Source organism: Salarias fasciatus, chromosome 13 (genome assembly GCF_902148845.1).
Source record: "Salarias fasciatus chromosome 13, fSalaFa1.1, whole genome shotgun sequence".
Taxonomy (NCBI): Eukaryota; Metazoa; Chordata; class Actinopteri; order Blenniiformes; family Blenniidae; genus Salarias; species Salarias fasciatus.
The window spans coordinates 17,541,434-17,561,839 of NC_043757.1; the positions used below are offsets into that span (position 1 = coordinate 17,541,434).

The window sequence follows — 20,406 nt, forward strand, 5'->3', positions numbered from 1 at the left end:
ACACAGCTTCTGCTCTTGTGGTTTTCTCTTCACCTCAGACGTCTATCCAGACTTTACGTTGCCCAAACACACAATTAATTCCATTCAGAGTGGGGTTCATTAACATTTAATCAGATGTTACAGCTGATAAACATTATAGATGCAGTGAACTTAAATAACATGGATGCTTTTGATTAATTTAGCATATAGAGCAGATAGTCGTGGAGCCCTGGGAGCCGGAGACGAAGCCACGCTAATATTCAGACACCAGTGATGATAAACAATACAGCTGCATTCGAAATGACAATGACCCCAAAAAATTATGATAATGTATTCCTAGTACGTTGTGAAAAAGTGCTCAGGTAATCACTACTAGTCTTGTAGCTCAGCGCCACACATCGCTGTGTGTTTGTGCACGTTTATGAAATTACAGCGTGTCATTTTCAGTGGAGATATCTCGGAGTTAAACTGTGAGATTTGTTTAACAGTTGGTCTGAACTGCAGTGCCAGACTTGATGTATCCGATGCGTTCTGTGTGTGGGAGCGAGAGTTAACGGCGGGAGGCTTTATCCAAAGAGTCCATTAGATTTTACTGACGCTCCGTTAATCTACGCGTCGACTGGTGAGTGTCTGATTTCTGGCGCGGCATTAAGTCCAGTCACTGCTGCCAGCACCGTTACAGCATCTGCACCGTGATGAAATTAATGCCCGCCTTCTCTCCACTCACTCCTATTTTTCTGCAGAGGCATCAGTCCAACATTAAGCCAAATTTGTAGCCCGTATTCCTCCCACTTTTTTTTTTTCCTTTTTGTAAAGTCGCTCCCCTCATAAAGGGATTCAGTGACAAAGTGACACATCCCCAGAGGGAACGGCAATCAAAGCAAGAAATTACATTTTCATGCGCTGTTCTGTACTTGCCAAGTGAACGTTGAATACATCTGTGCCTCTAAAAATCCTGAGAACCGTCTTAATTAGGAACGCCGCGCCGTCGTCTGCGTTGCTGCCGCGGCCGCCACTGTCCCATCAGTGCTTCATCTTTTTTCACACGGTGTGAAAATCATGCCGTGTTAAGCTGTGTTATCCACATAAAATCCCACTTTAAAATGCAGAACAAACTCTTCCTTTTCTAACAGAGCTGTAAAAATTCATGAATTCAACTTGCTTGAAATCAAGAATGGTTGCGATATCCTTCTTGATATTGTTCAGACGGTACGTTCTCCTGCCGTTCACCGCTGTTCCTTTGGGAGGAGACCTCTTTAAATCTAAACTATAGGCTGTAGTACCGTGGTGTTGAGATTGATTGATACACAGCTGAATTTTTCTGCCTGGTTGCACACCAGAAGCGGAGGACGGGCTCTCAGCCATATCTCAGGTCTGATCTGACAGCAGGGACACAGAAGGACCTCTTGGCAAACTGAATAACAGCGGAGCTCAGCTGAGCAGAACGCAGAGGAGACAGGCCTGTGATTTACCTGGCACACGAGCACGGAGGGGAAGAGCTGCAGGGGGAAGGGCCCAATTGTTTTTCTTTTAAATAAATTGACTTAATATGAGATAATATTTGGACGGCCTTGTCTCTCCGTGCGGATCTCCCGTGGTTCGGAGGAGCCTCTGGCAGATGTGTGGTCATCGGAAAAATGGGTGCCGAGATGGGCCTTGAAACCACATCGAGAATCATTTTTCTCGAATCTTTAGTGCTCTCCTGTGTCCAGGAAAGAGAGATCGCTGCTCTTAACAGCTGATCATTCATCCGTCCGCCCACAGAGCCGCCTGTGGCTCAGTGTGTGGAGCAGGCTGCCTTTCGATTGCGAGGCTGTGGACTTCATCCCGCGTCCTGTCCTGTCCATATGCCCAAGTGTCCTTGAGAAGGACACCGAATCCCCAAATTGTTACAAATTGGAGGTCAACCACCTTGTGTGGTCGTGTGTGGGAATATTAATGACTGTGTGACACTCTTAGGTACCACTGAACCAGTGAAAATACACTTTATATGGGACGTTTACTTATCACTTCCTGTTTTTTTGCTTACTGCTGTTTAGTCCTCAAGAGGTCACGGTGGTAGAAGGGACCTAGAGACAGATACTTTCATAAGATTATATCCACTATCTTGCTTTTTCAGAACGCTCTGTTCACTGGTCAGTTCTGCATTCAGTCTGCTTGATGCTCTGGCAGTTTTCTCAAACCCTCCTCCCATCAGTGATCATTCGATGAGACCCTGAGGTACTTCAGCTGCTCTGCCTGTGGCAGGACCCCCTCCATCATAACGCACCACGCAGGAATCCTAAATAATGCATCATCACTATGGAAGGGGCCATTAAACTACACTACTGTGTATTAAATGAATATTAAATGTCAATAGAGGGACCCCCACGCCTGTTACATACACAGGATCATCAAGAGATAAATGAGCTAAAGTGCTTTATGTGATTACAGTTTTAATAATAGGTTATTAATGGTACACTCCAGGAGAGCACACACACACACACTCAGTGTGATGGTTAGGATTCTTTTTGCATGTTTTTTTGTGTGTATTTATTATCATTATCGTTAACCTGAAAACATGCATTTGGTGATTCTGACCATAAGTGTGATTGTGAGCGTGTTAGTCTGTCTCTGTGTTTACTCTGTGCAATCTATTCCAAGCCAGTAATTATCTAGCAGTCGCAATTACTATTTACTAGGTGGACACAAAGTTTAAACTTATTAAAATTAAAAAAATAAAAAAACATATGAACAGCAGGGGTCTGCTGAAAAACACACTGACTTTTACTTCAGCAGTCTTGTAACCAGTCAGTCTGTGCATCCATTTATCCCGAGCCATCGTCCCCTTAACAGCTTCATGTGACCCCCGGAGCCGCTGCCATGGCAACAGGTCAATGGCAAATTGGAGCCACAGGAGGCCTGAGATTGGTTGGAGTGCTGCTGGATTTGTAGCATTTAATATTGTTGCGGTGAACTCTGTGACTGGCAGAGGGCCTGGAGGAGGCACACACACACACACACACACACACACACACACACACACACACACACACACACACACACACACACACACACACACACACACACACAGGAACTGAAAAGTGGCCTCAATGCACATTCAAAGTACCTTCTGACAGCTTGATTGACAGAATGAGTTTAGCTTTATTAATCCTAAAAATATTCATGTTGTAGCCCTGCACCGGATGTTTCTCGATATGTTTCGGCAGTGTGTGTAATCCTGTCCCGACTCCTTTCTTCTCCCAGTTGTGCAACACCCTCTGACCAGCAAAGACTCCAGGCCTGAAACACAATCCTAATTAAGAGAGCGGGGTCTGGGGAGGGCGCTTCACTGCAGCCGCTGCTCTTTGCATGTATAGTAATGAGCTCGTTGTTGCAGCAGCAGCCTGTGTTGTGGCCACGGCCGTGGATTATTTTTGGTTCGTCTTGAGTGCATCGGAAACATTTGAGTGAAGCTCAACCGAATACTCTGCACACACGTCTTGTGTTTTCTCTCAGTGTCTTTCTTATTTTTGATTTTAATATGATGCCTCAGCTCAAGAATTGACACAAAATTATTTGTAATCGATGCAAACGTTTGCAGCTGAAATCCAGCAGGAGCGTCAGTAGCCTTTCCATGTGATGACTCCCTCGGGATGTAACTTTGCTACTGACCTACACTCATTTGCTGTGTGTCATTATCCCTGCACACACATCGGCGTTGCACACACCGACGGGCTCCGAGTGCTCTCAGCTCATCAGAGTGAACTGTATTCTTCAGCCACAGCTCGTTGACTCACAGCATGGCCGTATAATGGATGATAATACAGATATGCAATTACCAAAAGGGCTTAAATGACTTCGCTGTTGGTGCGTGTAAGTCACATAATCCACTTGATTTAAAGGACAAGAAATGCTGATTGTTTTCAGTTGGAGGAAGGAAGGAATGTGTGCAGAAAGTTCGAGAGCTCATTTGGTCTCTGAGTGAAAACAAAACAGGCTATTCTACGTTTTCATTGATGATTTCTTCTCTGCGGATGAGAAGAGTTTCAAACCAACACACGATGGAGAGAAGAAAAAAAAACTCGTAAGTTTGAAGAGGAGCTTCAAGTTTGGGTTAAAGATCAGCTGAAAGGGATGAGTCATCCGTGCTGCAGCGTCTGAAACGCTCCACCATGACGACCTCCACATATGGTAAAGGGCACGCCGCCTCCTGCGAGAACCTGGCGAATTGTTCGCTGGATCGTCACATATAAATGCTTTTGTTCCCTCTGGGAGGCTGCACTGTGTACTTGGTTTTTACGTTTCACTGCACAGAAACAATTTCAGTGGTCTGTGATTTGGCTGTTCAAAAATTAAATTTCAGTCGTTACTGGGCTTGTTTTCAGAGTTTGAGGTTTTCCCCACTCTGGTATTGAACTTATCTGGTTTCTATAGAACTTTAATTAAATGACCTTCCATCCAGGTGTGTAAAGAGGAGTCATTAAGAAAAACCTTGTTTGTTTTTTTTTTCAACATATAGTATTCTAAAAATGTCGCAATATTTGCTGCTGTTTTGTTTTGTCTGTTCATACAAATTTCAGATAAACACACAAAAAAAGAGATCAGATTGGATGTGCAGGTTTCTATCCAGTAAGATTATCATCAGATTCAGTCAACAATCCCATAATGCTTTGCACAGCGATGTTGGCATTCGCTGGCGATCCCACATCCTCCAGACGCCTGCCAGCACTGAAGATTGTTTCTTCTTCTCTTTCTTTACAAACCACAGAAACCTCTTGCTTTTTCACAGTCCGATCAGGAAGAAACAAGCACAAAGTGATTTTTTTCTTTCTTTTTTGCCGTGATGGGGGAGTGTCGTCTCCTGCGTCGACCAGCTGTGGTTTCTCAAAACGCAGTGTGTGTACAAACGGAGATACTTTGTAACAGAAATGTTAGGAATGTGTGTGACGCGACTTAATCAAACTAGTGTTTCATCAGTTTGCTCAAGGTTCGTTTAGCAAACGGCTAATGTGAAAATAAAAATACGCTCCTATATCTGTCTGTTAATATCAAAAGCATTTGAGGCAAATGGGAAAACCATGCAACACACAGTCTTTTGGCACAGAACTGAAACTGCCAGCTGTTGCTCAATAAGCTGATAAAATCACTGGCGATGTGAGTGTGTGTGCGTGTCTGCGCGTGTGTGTGTGTGTATGTGAGAGCTGACATGAGCGTAATCACCTCTCCTTCGTAATGATTACTTATCAGAGATCGTCTGGCGCGGTGATGAGCAGAAGTGACGGCTCTGGCTGCGCCGGCCCGCCTCACAATCTTTTTATACGTTATCTGAGGACCTGTCTTGCTTTCTCAGTCCAGTGAACGCCCCGACTGCACCAGCTAGCGTCCCCCGTTCTACACCCCTTTCTGTCTGCTCGCTTGTTGGTTTCTTATTATTTCAATACTATGGAGGTGAAGAGGTGTGTTTGGCAGACGTCTCACACACACACACACACAGCCCAGTAGCGAGAAGCTTAATTGCCGTCCGTGGCCACGCAGATGGCTGCATTAAGTGAAGTTAAAAGGAGCCCATTTGTGAAACCCCTTGTGTAACTCCCCGGGACGGCGTGGCCCTGCTGCTGCCGCCGCCGCTTCACGTCTCCGTCAGTCTGAATGTGTCCAGAACCGACGGGGGAATCGCAGTCACACCTCCGCCGCTCTCTGCTGTGAAAATCACCGCTCTGAGTCCGGGCTCCTGCGCACCTCTGTGGCCGTGTATTACGCATGGCGGGGATCACCTCTCTGCTGGGGAAAATCACAGGATTCAACACTTTGGAGATGAAAATTTCAGTACTGTAGGGTCTGACAGAGGGAAAGGCCTGAGGAAGCACAAGATGCTGTAAAATTTAACAAAACTTTCATTTTATTAAGACCTGCAGTGAGGCTGAGAAACGAGACGGAATATTTCAGAATTGGGTTGACAGGCTGTAGACCAAATGGGGATGTCTAGATAACTCTTCCTTTTTTTTTTTTTTTTTTTTTTTTTAATCTTCTTTTCGAATCAGTAATTCAACCTCGTTCTCCAAAGTTCTTCTTCAGAATAGACCTTTGGCTTTTCTCCTTGAAGTCTGGCTTCAATATTGACATGCTGCTCAGGATGTTCCTGGCAGCTAATTATCTATCGGCGAAACAAAAACTCTACTAAAGTCTGGTTTCAAATAGAAAAATGCTGTGAAAACAGTCCACATTTTGCACCATTTAAAATGAATTTTTTTCGTGATTATAAATGCAGTTGGAGCATGACACGCTTTGTACTGTTTGTTTTTCATTCGGGCACATTGTATTCAGGCTTGACATTTTCCATTAACATCCCGTAGCGCTTACCTTCAGCGAAGTTAAGAGGCAGCTTGTTCATTTTCATGATAAGATGTGTTATTTTGGCACAGAAGACTGGATGAGAGTTCAGCGGTGCCTCGTACATAAATAAAACCCTTACAGGCTAATGTTTGGCGCTGACTAACAAGACGGCAGATGTTTTTGTCTTGCCGCATATTCGCACTCGTCCCTGCTGAACATACTTTTTGACATTTTGTTTTCGGTTTTAGACACTTTTATTATTTTTCTTGGCTCTAACCTCCAAAAGAGCAATGTTGCATTTCCCCTCTGTGGTGTACGTCGCATTGTGACGCCGAGATCGCGTGTAATAGCTGGCAGCTAAAAAGCAAAGCTTTACTTTGGGAAAGTCAGTATGACTCCCTGAAAGTCATATGTCAAATTAAAACCTAGTTATTGAGTCCCTGTGGTCTCCCCTCCCTCTTTAAAAGTATTGCGTCATTCAAACGGACGCGCTGTGGAGATGTGACAAGCCAAAAATGTGTGTGTGTGTCGCCCGAGGACACCACGATACCATCGAGGGTTAGAACAGGGATACCGTTACAAATGACTCATTACAAAATCGTCACATCTAAGAAAAGATCTTACAGTTTTTATCTGGCCGACGCACGCTTTCAGTATTTCTCTGGGCTTGGATCTACAGAGGTTGACGAGCCGCTCCTAATCAATTTGATGTCTGAACTGAAAAAGTCTGAAGCGTGAGAAAGAGTCAGTCTGGTGACGAGCGAGTCACATGGAAAACACTTCGCTATTGAACAGCTGCACCACTTCAGGACCGCCACTGGCCTCTTTTTTTCTTTTTCTTTTTCTTTTTCTTCCAGCCGTGTGTCGATAACATCTAATGCGGTCTGTGTCCTCTGCAGGGTGGCGCGGGGCGAGGTGTCAAGGTCAGGACCATCATGTCCTTTGCTCTGGCAGCGGGACAGGAAGTTTGTGTTTGAGCGTCCCCGGTCGGCTCTGCTGGGATGAACATGCCACTGCACCAGATCTCTGTCATCCCCCGCGATGTCACCTCGTCGCGGGTGTCGGGCAGCGGGAAGGCCAAGGACAAAGACAAGGACAAGCAGGTAGGTGAAGACGGCGACGGAGCAGACGGAGGTCGGTTTATCTTTTGAGAGACGTTCTCTCGGCAGGCAGACAAATGTGACAGATGTCTACGTTGGGTTGACGAAGACATTTTTAGAATCGCCTCTCTTGTCTTGGCGTCACATCCTGCCTGTTAATTGACAGTCAAGTGTCTCGTATGGAGCCGTGTAACCATGACAACACAAAGCCTGTAAGGTAATTGATGATAACGTCCCTGCACAGATCATCAACGGCTTACACTGATTCATCTGTAAATTATCTATGAAATCTTTATCACACTTTATGAAACAAATTCCCAGCCAGGTCCTTATTGTATTAAAATTAATATTTTTTTTATGCATTTAATAAAACTAATGATATGTATAATTGCTTTCAACAGTAAAACGGTATGTATTCAGTGCAGCAATCCAGTCGGTTTCAGAGAGACGTTCATCTCATGTCGCAGTGAGAAAAAGCACATCACTCACATCCATCACTGGGAAATGAATATAAATATGACTGCCACATTATTTTATTAATCATTTTCTGTAGTGTGGCTCGTTGACTCAATATTGGAAAATGTTAATATTTTTATTGGATTGTATTTTGAGACTTACAAGAGGTAAACAATTATTTTCCCTTTGTGTTTGATGAAAATTTGACTAAAAATAACACATTTCATGTCTTATATCTTCAGAGATGTCTGTACATAGAAAAAACCATCTCCCGTAAGACACTTTGCACATTTCTTTTTTCACATTTAGTACACTTATTAGTCTGGCTCATAATGTGATGGCTTGTTGCAGTAAAGCAGACTGGATGTTCCTTTTTGGATGCACTGGCTGCACGCTTAAAAATGGACATTTTGACTTGTTTATTGTGCACACTCATAATATGTGGCATCACAGAAAGAAGAATGAAACTGCAGTGCTTTTCCTTCGTGCTGTGCAAGATATCCGTTTTTATATCCTGCGCCTTTTTAATTAGCTTATCTTTAATTTCAAGGATACATGAAGAAATGTCAAGGTTTCCAAATACAGTCACTTAATAAAAAGAAAACTACTTCATTAAATAGATTAAAATGCTGAAAATCCATTGAATGGAAATGTCAGTGAAACATAGACACAACAAACATGTTATTAATTTTAAATGACAAAAAGCTGGATTGACTTCTGAGAGAGGAAAATGAAGAAAGTTGTCCCTGGTGTCCTGCCAGAGAACAATCAAAAGTTAATTTTTCATTGCCAGAGGTGCCAATCCCAGCGCAGCAACATAAATTCTTCATTTGCAACCTTTTTTTCTCGAAAAACAAATTATTTCTGCGCTGCCTGTGGGTTGAGCTGAAGGTTTTCATCTAACGAGCTCGGTTCAAGTCCGAGCAGCTCTTTCATTTCGCCCCGAACCACCTTTGGGCGATCTCGTTTTGCAGTTTTATGTTGGCGCCACACACAAAGTCAGCGGCTGCTCCATTCCACAGAATCAACCACAGCTACCAGTACTTGTTTTTCTAATCCTTGCTGCTTCATCGGCTAATTTATTTCAGTCGATATGATTAAAGCATTCAGAAAACGTCTGATAATATACAACATTCATGAAAGTAAAGAGCTTAACCAACCTGCTAATCCTACGGCTGCTGTACAGAAGGTGATTAGCGCCACATCTGAAAAGTCAACTTTATTGATCTCTAAAACCAAATTCAGATTCTAAACTCTCCCTAAATTCTCATCATGTTGATGAATCAGGATTTACCAGTTACTTATACAAAAGGCTGTTGGACTGCGGCTGCCTCGAGCCTCTCCTGCACCTCGGGTGTTTTTCTGTTCCTCTTTTCTTCCGCGGTGCTCCAGCACCATCAAACACTGCAGTGAAGTGCTCTCAGAGTGCAGGAGCTTTTGAGCGCAGGAACAAAGCCGGGTGCTGAGACAATATGTGCATGACCCGCTCCCGCACCTCGTCCTCCCCGGATCACAATAGAGGCTCCTTGAACGCGGCGACACAGGTGTTCTGGAGCGGCGGCGTCCTGCTGCGCATGGCAACATGTTCCGCTTGGCTTCGCAGGTCAAGCGATACAAAGTGTAAAGTGGCAGTGTGTATTTTTACTCGCTCGCATGCGAGCGTGGGTTCATTTGCTTTGCCCATCTGTTTTGGAAAGGAAGCTAAAAATGCTTTATCATTGCAGAAGTGGAAGTGCATCGAAGTGAACGGCAAAAAAAACATCAAAACAAGTTCAGACCCAAAGCTTTGATCAACACATGGCCTGTTTGGGACTAAGATGATGTGTTTCCGTAACCCTGACAAGCGCCAGTTAGGCTAAAAGTTGCCTTAGTGTTTCTTATTAGTGTCCACATTAGAGGTAATAAAATGGAACCAAACAGTTTTAATCCGCTGCAGGAGGAAGCATTTGACTGAAAGTTAGCACAGGGGTCGAGCTTCCTCTGCAGCACACACAACCTTCTGCTTTGTGTTTGTGGTTGGTTTAGAGTATTCTAGTCTGGTTTAAACTTGGGACAGAACAGATTCAGATAGAAGTTCTCACTGCTCCTAAAATGGCCCCACACCAGATTACAATGTTTGGTTTGTTATCAGGCTCTCTGCAGAGCTTCATGGTGATGCTTCAACTTCAGGTGTGTGTCGTCTGTTCTCCAGTAAAAAGAGAGAAACTGATCACTTCAGCCCACAAGAGCTGCAGTCTTGGACAGTCTCTGACCCAGTTGTCTCGTCATCAGTATTTTATCCTTGTCAATCCTTTGCTCCTGTACAGTTTTTTCTTCTGTTTTTGATAAACTGAACTCTCGGACAAAATATTCCCATCTCTCTTTATATATGCCACTCACCAGCATATGCTATTCAGAGAGAGATATTCAGGGTTCATCTGTTTGCTTGTTAGTTCTCCCAGTGTTACGTCTGATTTGTAAATGCCAAAATTGCACTCTGACCTCTGTTGGGAACCAGGGGTTGTGCAGCTCCAAGTATGGACTGCATTTATTTGAACAACAAGTTTGATCCCCAGTGGTTTTTCTAAGAAAAGCCGATTTCTTTTGAATGTTTTCATTTCCAATTTAGCTAAAAGTAAACAGACATGAACCGTCTCTACTGACTCCATCACCTTCTTCATCTTCCGCCCGTGGCAGTTTGCTCACATCAGGGTGTAGCTGCGATGATATAAAGATGTTCACACACCGCCAAAGCAGAGTTGAGTTGAGAGCGTTGCACAGACCACACTGCTTTGTGGAAAACGCCAGGCTGAAAGAAGTAAGGATCCTCCATATTTGAGGGAGTTTGTGGAGCCTTTGCACCTTCTCTACTCTGCATGGTTAACAGGATTAAGGGGTTTAAACTCTGGGAGCAGTTGTAGAAAGGTTACCTCAGCCTGTTGACAAATAAAAGTGAGACTGTAAGCTTTGTGATGTGGGCCGTTTGGTCTCCTCGCCGCCATGTTTGCCAACAGTGAAGAGATCCAACCCTGCGTCCCGGCTCAGCATCGTCCTCCCCTTCCGTCTGTCTCCTGCTGGCTGAGCCGCCCCCCCCCCCCGGGGGAATAAGTGGATAAACAGCAGCAATCCTCGTCCTCCCTCGCTGGATCCATCGGCAGAGTGGAGAAAAGGGACGGCGAGGGCAGAAAAAGAGGAGCGCCAAACAAAAAAAAAAAAAAGAAAAAAAAACCAGCCAGCGCTTACTTTGAATGCTGATCAGCTTGAGGGTCTTGAAGGTGTGCGTGTGCGTGTGTGTGTGTGCGGGGTTTAGTCACAGAGCGCAGGCCCATCTGGCCCTCTTAGACAACACAACTGGTCTTTTAGTGCCTTGAGGAAAAAAGGAAAAAAAAAAAAAGCTGAATTTTCTGCTGCTTAGGATTCAGAGTTAGTCAGCTGCTCCTTTCGAGAGCAACACATCTTTAACTGTTGCCGGCCCCTGTTTGGCCTCGCCGCTCCAGCTTCCCTTCACTTCATTTGTCATCATAGAAAATCCTCTGGGTTCCTGCTCGTGGGCACTCGGTGCACCGCGGTCCTTCGCTGGAGAACTCGCGTTTGGGTCGACATATTAAGGTTCAAAAATATTTCAAAAAGAGCATCAGATGACTCGGAGTGTTATTTTTTTTTTATGTATATAGTATATATGTATCTTGGGGAGAAGAGGAAAAGTTCCTTGACAGTTCCCAGCCTTTGTAAATAATGCGGTCAGATTTATTTGTGTCTGCGGGTTTTGATAAGGCGTGCAGAGAATGGATTATGCATGAATTGACAATAAAGTGAGCTCCCGCTCCTGTTGGCAGGAGAAAAAAAACCAGACTGACTTTGAGATTAATGAAACCTTTGGGAAATGTTTTCAGAGCTGTCAGTGTGTGTTGATTGTTACATCTCCGCGGCTCCATCCCGGCTGCCACTCGCCGGAATATCTACTGTAAATATAGTAATTTACATGAGCGGCATGCGATCACGTCCGCAGAGCCGAGAAACTCCGCCGCAGCTCTCACTTTCACAGCAGCACACAGATTCACGCAAACACACAGGACCTCACTAACGCTGCTCCTCGTATTTAGCGCCGACTCTGTGACTGTGCCAACGCCGAACAGCCGACTCAATACCTGCTCAATTTGAGGCGACATTTATTTTTCATGAAGCAAGTGAGCGCTGGAGGCTTCGTCCTTCAATCAGTGCGTGTCAGATTCAAGGACGGAGAAGACTGGGGTTTTTTTTTTTTCTCTCTCTCGTCTGATGTTCGGTGGTTTGATAAGAGCGGCAGCCGCAGAGCTCCTGGGCACCGGCCGAGCTTTTGTAGAGCGCGAGATCAAACACCGGCCGGCGCAACGAAAAACTTTCAGCGCAGCCCCCCGGGTCAGACAGGGACTATTTAATGTGTCTGTCTTTGCCGACTTAATGAACCACTTACGCTGCGGTGACATAACTTTGTTTTTGCTCCTCCAGCTGGATATCCTCTGACCGCCGCTTTTTAACAATGTGCAGAAGTGCTGTTCGGAGGCAGACGGCGTAAAATATCACTTTTTATCAACGCTGTCCAAAAGAATGCTTCAGTGTAAAACTACAAATGTGGATTAAAAAAAAAAAAAGAAGTATTTTGAAATATGTTTCTCACTCCTGAGGCAGAGAGACATTTCCCAAACATTTGGTGGATCAAACTGTCAGAATCATGCCCCTCCAGATTTCTCTGCCCACAGGCTTGGAAATGGAAATACCATGATAATTATCCAGAAGCCTTGGGGTGGAGGAAACAAGGCATAAAATGCTGAATTACGGGGGGGGGGGGGGAAAGGAGTGTCTGTCTGTGTGACTGGAGTAAATCAGGAATAAATGTGAGCCGGTCCTGCGTGGTGAGCTGCATCTTAGTGTGAGAGGAGGATTCAGTCTGGCAGGTATGCGCTGGTGAAAGCTACAGTTAATCATAGTTATTAACATTATGTATTTTTAAGTGTTCTCTCTGGAGCGTATGCTGGCATTTAAATCATCTCTTTTTGACGCAGTTCCTCTGACTATGACTACACTCATGTTCGCCCAGGTTATGTATAAATATATATTCAGGTTACATAAATGCAGAAATTTATGTGGACAATTTCCCTTTTCTTTCTCCCTTTGTCTCCTACCTACACACACACACACAGCGCTGCGTTCATTCCAGTGTGGATGTTCTGAGGCCAAAACAGGTGCTCAACCTGTATATGGAGCAGGATCTGCGGAGAGACGATAACGCATAGGCTTAATGGGCTCCTCTGTATTCTGGCAGCACTTTTCATAAAGGCTTGAATGTTGTGTGTCAGCAAACTAACCTGCTTTGCATAGAACAGGAGAGGATTTGATCAAATGTGGAAGCTCTGCACGCATCCTGCCTGAAGCTTCGATGATGAAAAAAGAAGACTGACTGAGAAAAGTTCGGTGAATGTTGTAGCTAGGCTTTATTTCAATAGATTAATTAAAGGTAAATTAGTAGTTATTGTCAGCAAACAGCTTAATGATAATAATGCTTATGAGAAATCCTTTTAATTTAGCCTCAGCACACTATCGTAACATAATCTTGCAGTGGTGAATGACCTCCCCTCCTCACCCTCTACTTCTATAAGCTGCTGGAGGTTTTTTTATTTATTTTTTTTTTCCTTCTGCTGCTCTTCCTCGCTCTCCCCCAGAGGAGGCTGTGCTCTGGACGCAGGTACACACATGAACCTGCCAGCAGCTGGTGTTGTTAGTTGGCCCGTCTGTGCAGGACTGGCGCGAGTCTCCCAGAGGCCCCGGCTGCGCCGAGCCACTTGAGGATGGAGCGCTAAAAAACATAATTAAATGCGGAAGGGCCGACATGACAGGCGGGCTTTTGAGGGCCTCAACTGCTGCGAGGAAGGGCTTTACTTCACCTTGTTAAAGATTTCATTTCATTACCCCCAGTGATTGCTCCACGGGTTATTTTACTTCATTTTCCTATTCCGGACAGTCTGGGCTATGTTAGGTTTTATATATGTGATTACTGTTGACCCGTAGCAGCAGAAAATAGACTTTAGAGGCACGACGGGGAATAATTACAGCCCCCCTAGCTGCTCTACATGCTCACACTCCCGCTGTAATGTTGTGTTCTGGTTCACAGTGAAGGGAGTTTACTTTGTCCCCGGAGTGAAGAACTTCTGTCAGACTTTCAAGCTTTAGTGTCAGAGGAGAGACTCTCTGAAGAAAGAGACACTTTTTTTTTTTCTAATTATCCCCTGCCACACTGCCTACCGCCACCTCCACTCGCCTACACGCACATACATCCTGTATTAACTCTGCCACAGATCAAAATTAACACTGCGCAGCGGAGAAAAATAAGACTCAGCAAGTAAATATGCCTATAACGTTAAGCTGCTTTCAGATGTACTGTTTGGAAAAGCACATATTCGGAAGATAATCTCCTGATTTACATATTATGGAGGCGGTTGTATAACTTAATCCGACAAATGCATACAGCTATTAACCTACTAACCCACAGAAATGTGTTCAGGCCTTCACACACACAGCAGGAACAGAAAGTGCAAAGCTCTTAAAAAAAAAAAAAAGCCCTCAGGTGTGAATTAGCTATTTCACCAGAATGAAATGAAGGGAACCAATTTAATTTCTGCAGTTTCCGTGGTGCAATCCTCAGATTGTGGATAATGCAGTTAAAGCAGTGAAGAGCCAGCAGGTAGCGGTGGAGCAGGAGACGTGAATAAAAATGCAGATAAAGTTACATCCAGGTGGAGGCAGACATGAAATCACCTCATGGAACCTCCAAACTGCCAATCCCCCTCCTCTCCGAGACGCTGCCGCTTCGGTTTCTGCCCCGTTTTGAAGCGTTCTGTAGCTCCGCTGTTCACTGGAAGGTGTCTCTGTGGGACGTCGGAGGACGTCATTCAATTACCTGCGACATCTTATTCCCACAGAAAGCAGGCCGTTCGGCTGCGCTGCGGTTGAGTCAGACTCCCGACTCGCCTCATGTCAGCATCAGTTCAGGTTCTCTCCTCCTTCATCATCATCATCTCATGGTGTTATCGGGAGGAAGATTAGCGCCGTTAATCTCGGCCTATAGACTGGCTGATGTGGCCACGCAGTGAACTCTTTCTGCTGAGGCACATGCCCAGCGGCTGGAAACAAGGCTCCAGTCCTGTTTGGAATAACATATTATTGATTAGGAGACACTGAAAAGACAGTTACATGTGTTATTTCCTCATGCACAGTCCTGCACAACTCCTAACATTAAAACCAGATTAAAGTTAGGAAACGGTAATTTATTAGCAAGGTGAATTAAGCTTTAATTGCTTCATCTGTCTCAGTCTTGTAGTATCAGTTTTCGGTGCTATTTCCCTGAAGAGAACAGCGGTATTTTGTTATTAATTAGTAAGAAAAACTATTAAATAGAGACCCTCGGCTATTAAATACGGGTTTGATGCTCAAATCTTCAGTGGCAAAAACTACTCCGTTCCTCCGAAGTGAGTCTGCTGTGATCAGGCTCTGCTGCTCCCGGAGACTTTCCAGTTGAGTAAACATTCATTTTCAAGACAATTACAAGGACTTTTCTGAAGATGGAACAAAACAGGACCAATTTACTGGGGCTGTTCATGCCATAGTCCGAGGAGCGGAGGCTATAATTGGCATGTCCAGAATCGGTCCGAAAAGCCAAAAGAAAGGAATCGGCTGTACTGTATTTAACCCGGAATAGTCCCACTTCTTGTCTTAAACCGCCAAATCGCCGCGTGACTTGGCGGCTGCCACGCAGGCATCGCGTTCTCAAGTGCTACGGTGCAGAGAAAATTTATGAGCCGTTTCCAAAAACGAGAAAGAAAGCACTCCAGACATCACTCTGTAATATCAGCTCAGCCCTAAATACTGGTCATGAATATAAAACAAGCGGTTATGGGATTGCAGTTGTTGCAGCGCTAAAGAGCTGCTTTAAGTGCCTTCTCATAATTGGAGGAAAGAAGCAAAGGACGCGTCTAGTTTTTCTCGGATCAATGAGGCAAATCGCAGATGTTTAGTTTTCCTACCTGGCGTCGCTAACAAACAGCTCGGAGGACGATGGAGACGTCCGCCGTGCTCTGCTCTTTGGTTTTGTGGTTTTATATTAGTGATTTTGCAGGTTCAGAAAAATAAAGAAAAAGATCAAAGCGCTAAAAGCTTCACGATGTTTTCCCAGTCAATTTTCCAAGCAGATTCTCAATAAAACTGAATTGCTTCTCCCCCTTTCAAGTGTGCGCGGTGCCGCAGCCTGTGATGTCAGATATTCTACAGAAAAACCGACACGCAGTCGCCAGATTGTAGCAACAGATCAGGAGACATTTGTTCCTGTTATTCCCTGCCTGTACTTTGCATGTAAAACATACATAATTCAAAATGTTAATATGTCACTTCCTTTCAAATGATCATCCTCGGGGATGATTGCTGCCCACATGCGCTGCGTTGATCTTCATCTGTTGATGATGGAATTTCTGAACCCTGTGAGAGTTCTTACGCAACATTGTCTTAACAGATCTTCTGAGGAGGCAAATCAGCCTCAGAAATGCATCTGTCGTTCACATTATGGGCAGATCACTGGGAATCCATCAGCTTTCTGTCTGATGTCTCACAATTTGATTTGTTGCTACTGGAGGGGAGGATTTGATCCTGTTACACCAAAAAAAAAAGAGATGCCAATCACCAAACATTTTCTACAAGGAGACTAGACTGCTTGGAAAATGTCTAAAAGCTCAATGCATAGAAGAAAAAAAAAACATTTTGAGATATCGGAGTTCTTCCTCAGCATCCGTGTCTGTTTACTGAACATATTGGTTTTTATGTAATTAGATTTATCTTCAAACAAATGTTCCACTTCCGCTCTGAAGAGGACGCTCGGCTCCCCCCTGCCGTGCTCCACCAGGCAAGTGGGCAACAGGAGTATCTAGATAAAGATAACGGGCGGCGAGAGACACAAGGACATGTAACACGGGTCATGAGTTGCTTTTGAACCCGTGAAATTGCGTGCACGGCGCTCATCTTCTCCCCGCTCAGCCCCGCGGACGGCGCAGCTGCACGAGCGCCGCGGCTCCGGGTCTCCCGACGAGGACTGCGGACCGCCATTGACATTCACCTCCACCGGCCAGGAGGAGAAACGGAGCGCGGGGAGAGTGCTCGGAGCGGAGGGGTGGGGGGGTCAGGTGAGAGAATAAAGAGGCGAGGTGGAAGGAGAGCACAATTAGAGTATGTTGTTAGCGGCATGAAGGAGAACCTGCGTGCGCGAGCGAGGGGAGCCTGTTGTTGCCGTAGAAACAGAGCGGAGACTGAAGCAGCGGAGGCCGACTGTGGAGAAATAGTTTGCTGTTCGTCATCGACGCGCCTCAGCTCTGCTGCTGTCGGAGCTGTCAGAAGCGCCGTGCTCCGGCGGCGCTGCGGTTTGCTGCTGATGCTTCAATGAGTGTCGAGGCAGCGGGTCCTCAGAGCCGCGGCACGGCCCGCCCTCCGAACCGGGGCCTGGCGCTACACATCTCTTTACAAGAGAAAAACAAACAAACAAAAAAAAAAAAAAACGGTACTTAATCTGAAGAAAATGGCTTCTCTGTGAAATTCCAGGTGAAGCCTGTTTGTCAGAGCAGGAGCTGTGGATATTTGCTGTCAGTCCGTTGTCGTTTTGATGGATGTGTTTATTTGGATCTCTCTCTGAACAGTCCTGAGGAGGCTGCTCGCCTCTCGGATATCTTTCCCCTCAGGTCGCGCTGCCAGGGGTGACGACAATCAGGCCGGGCCGTGTGAGTGCCTGTAGGCACTTTACCCTCCTCGTCCTGTCTTTTCCAGCCCCGTGGCCTCCCTCGGGGTTTTACTCATAGATTATGGAGCCGCTATATGAGAAACATGAAAATCTCAGTCCACCGAGACAAACAAACATGGGAAACAAGTAGAGAAGAGAGAGTTTATCTCTCTGAACCACAGATCACTGCTGCTCAAAGTTATAAGACTTCTCATCAGTTTTTTTTTTTAAATGTCCATATGCAGATGATATGCTGATATTACAGAAGTGACACTGAGGACAATGAGGACATTGTCACATTATAAACCTGCTCATAGAGTTTCAATAATGTCTTCTAACTGTGTTTACAGCCGAGAGGCGACTGATGACTGACGGTGGGGGACAGGTGATTCTTGTGGAGAACATATTTAAGAGCTGCGTTCATTTTGCTCTATTTTGGTTTTGTCTGCGTTTCATATGAGAAAACAATTTTCAGCCAATTTTCTTTTATCAGTTATATTTCCTGTTTTCTCTCCTACCGCGTCGGCACCCGTTGATTTCTTTAATTAACTAACGTTTGCTTATTTTAACTTTTCTCTAAAACAACCGAAGTCATGCAGAGAAAATATTTGACATAAATACTTCACAGCAGAGCAGCAATAAAGGTAACAGTCGATAATCATTCTGCATAGCTGTATAGGCACGTCCTTAAGAAATAGAAATGAAAAGCTTAAATTTCTTTTTTCGCATTCATATTTAAGTTTTAGCTCTTTTTTTTTTCTTAAGCAGAATTCTTGAAGAGTTGGATTGTTCACTCTCTAATAGGGAGCATGAGCTGGGTTTAGTCCATCATAAGACAGGCTAGTTTTTTTCTCCAGTAATCTGATCAAATCTTCTGATTAAGAAATAAATAGGAACATCTATTTCTTTTTTTTTAATTGCGCAGACCTTTCCGAAGATTTCAGTTTCAACATCATTACAACACCATGCGTGTTCTGCTCAAACTAATTGACTAAATGAGTGATTTTTCTTCTGAAATGTTTCAAAAATCATGTTTACTTATAATTACCATTCATTTTCAATTCGCGGTCAAGTATGATTCATCACTCAGCACAGCGAGGCCACATTTAATAGGTAAATACAAATCATTTGTGCTATTGTTTGCTGAGTTTATTTGTTTTCAGCACATTGTACCAGAAAACACACACACAGATCTAGAGATTGCTGCGGTTCGAGAAGTCCAGGTCAGTCCAGGAACCAGGGTCGGTTTTGTTGGATTAGCAGCAGACATTTTTAACACAGGATGTTTTTGTATGCGGATCACATTTCCTCTGCACATACATGACGATACAAAGCCGATCGGGCGTTTGAAACCGCAGAACTCTGTGACGAACGAACACGTGACGGCGCGGCGCCAGGCCGACGCCATTGTCTCCGGAGCTGGTGGAAGAGGCTCTCGCACGATGCTCCTATTGAGGATTTAAAACACTCTTGATGAATACAAAACCCCAAAAATGTGGAGCCGATCTCCTGGGGAGCTGTTTTTTTTTTTTCCTCTCTGAGCAACCAGCTGGAAGCCTTAATGCAGAAAATGGAGCCGTTTGCATGCAGGGGGAGAAAGTAAAAGATGTTGTTTCCATTAAAACGTTATCGCTCCTCTTTACCTGGGGACATGTGATATCCTACTTAGTGGCTGATTGATGTCGCGTCTCCCTGCTGTGTCTCTTAAATCCTAAATAGAATTTTTCATCTTTGAATCTTTGTGCAAAACAAACAAGTTAGTCTAAGAGAAATGAGAACGTAATCACTGCTCAGTGATTTAGTTTAAAATGGGAACAAAGCACTTTTTTTTTCTCAGCTTGGTACAGAGACAACAACTAAAGGCATGGCAATAAACATCATCGCTGTGTTTGTAGCTTTAACATTGATGGCAAATTGCTGCGATTAAGAAGCAAGCAGCTCACAAGCGTCTGAACTTTTCTCAAAGTTTATTGAAGTTTTTTTTTTATGGCTGCCATGCGATGGAGGAATGAAAGATGGGAGCAGTAAACACGAGGTCTCATTTAAAAAGCCAGACGATGTCATCGGGAAAGTATCACCATCTGCTTCCTTTCTGGGAGCTGATTTCAGTCCCATTTTGTGCTGTTTTACTGAATATATATTTGCTTAAAGCAGACGGAGACCTGGCCAGACAAATATTGACGGGGCTGAGCGGGGCTGGGGCGAACGGAGCGCCGGCGGGAAATGTTGATGAAATGTAGAGAGAGACAATGTAGAGGAGGATGGGGAATAACAAAATGTGTGTCAGATGGCAGCAGTGGGAGATGGAAATGCAGCAGGGGGGAAAAAAAAAAAAAAAGTGGAGGATGGAGTGTGGGCTGGCTGGGAGCGACGGGACTCTGCCTTAATGCTTATCACCTCAGAAATGTCTGCTCCTCTGCACACCTCGCACCATCTTTCTTTACCGTCTCTGTGCTGCTCACTCCAGGTGGAGTGGATCGTTTTGGGCCTAATAGAAACGGTTTGATTTGCTGTGCAGTTTTTCTTTCACTGAGACAACCTCTCTCCCGGTGCCGCATGTAAGCCTCAGCTGTGATTCTCCCTGCTTAATGTGAGCCACAGCAGCCATTTCTGCACTGTGTCGACGTGGCTTTAACATTTGGAGACAACAAAACCCTCCAGGGGGGAAAAGAAGGTACTGAAATGCGTGGCATGTAAACACAGGACTGCGCTTTAAAATACGACTGTGTTTTGTTGAAGGGCGTGATGTGCTTTTTATCAATTTTATTATCAATGTGGCGTTTCATA

General features: G+C 44.6%; 1 protein-coding gene across 6 annotated transcripts in view; it reads left to right on the top strand.

Moving 5' to 3' along the window:
- Window positions 1-20,406, top strand: part of marchf8 (membrane-associated ring finger (C3HC4) 8) — a 78,071-nt gene that overhangs the window by 12,951 nt on the left and 44,714 nt on the right. For all 6 annotated transcript variants that reach the window (XM_030106366.1, XM_030106359.1, XM_030106363.1 and 3 more), the window contains exon 2: window positions 7,194-7,397. In XM_030106366.1, the coding sequence (XP_029962226.1) occupies window positions 7,296-7,397 (102 nt within the window). In that variant the 5' untranslated portion in view covers window positions 7,194-7,295. The remainder of the gene's footprint in view (window positions 1-7,193; window positions 7,398-20,406) is intronic.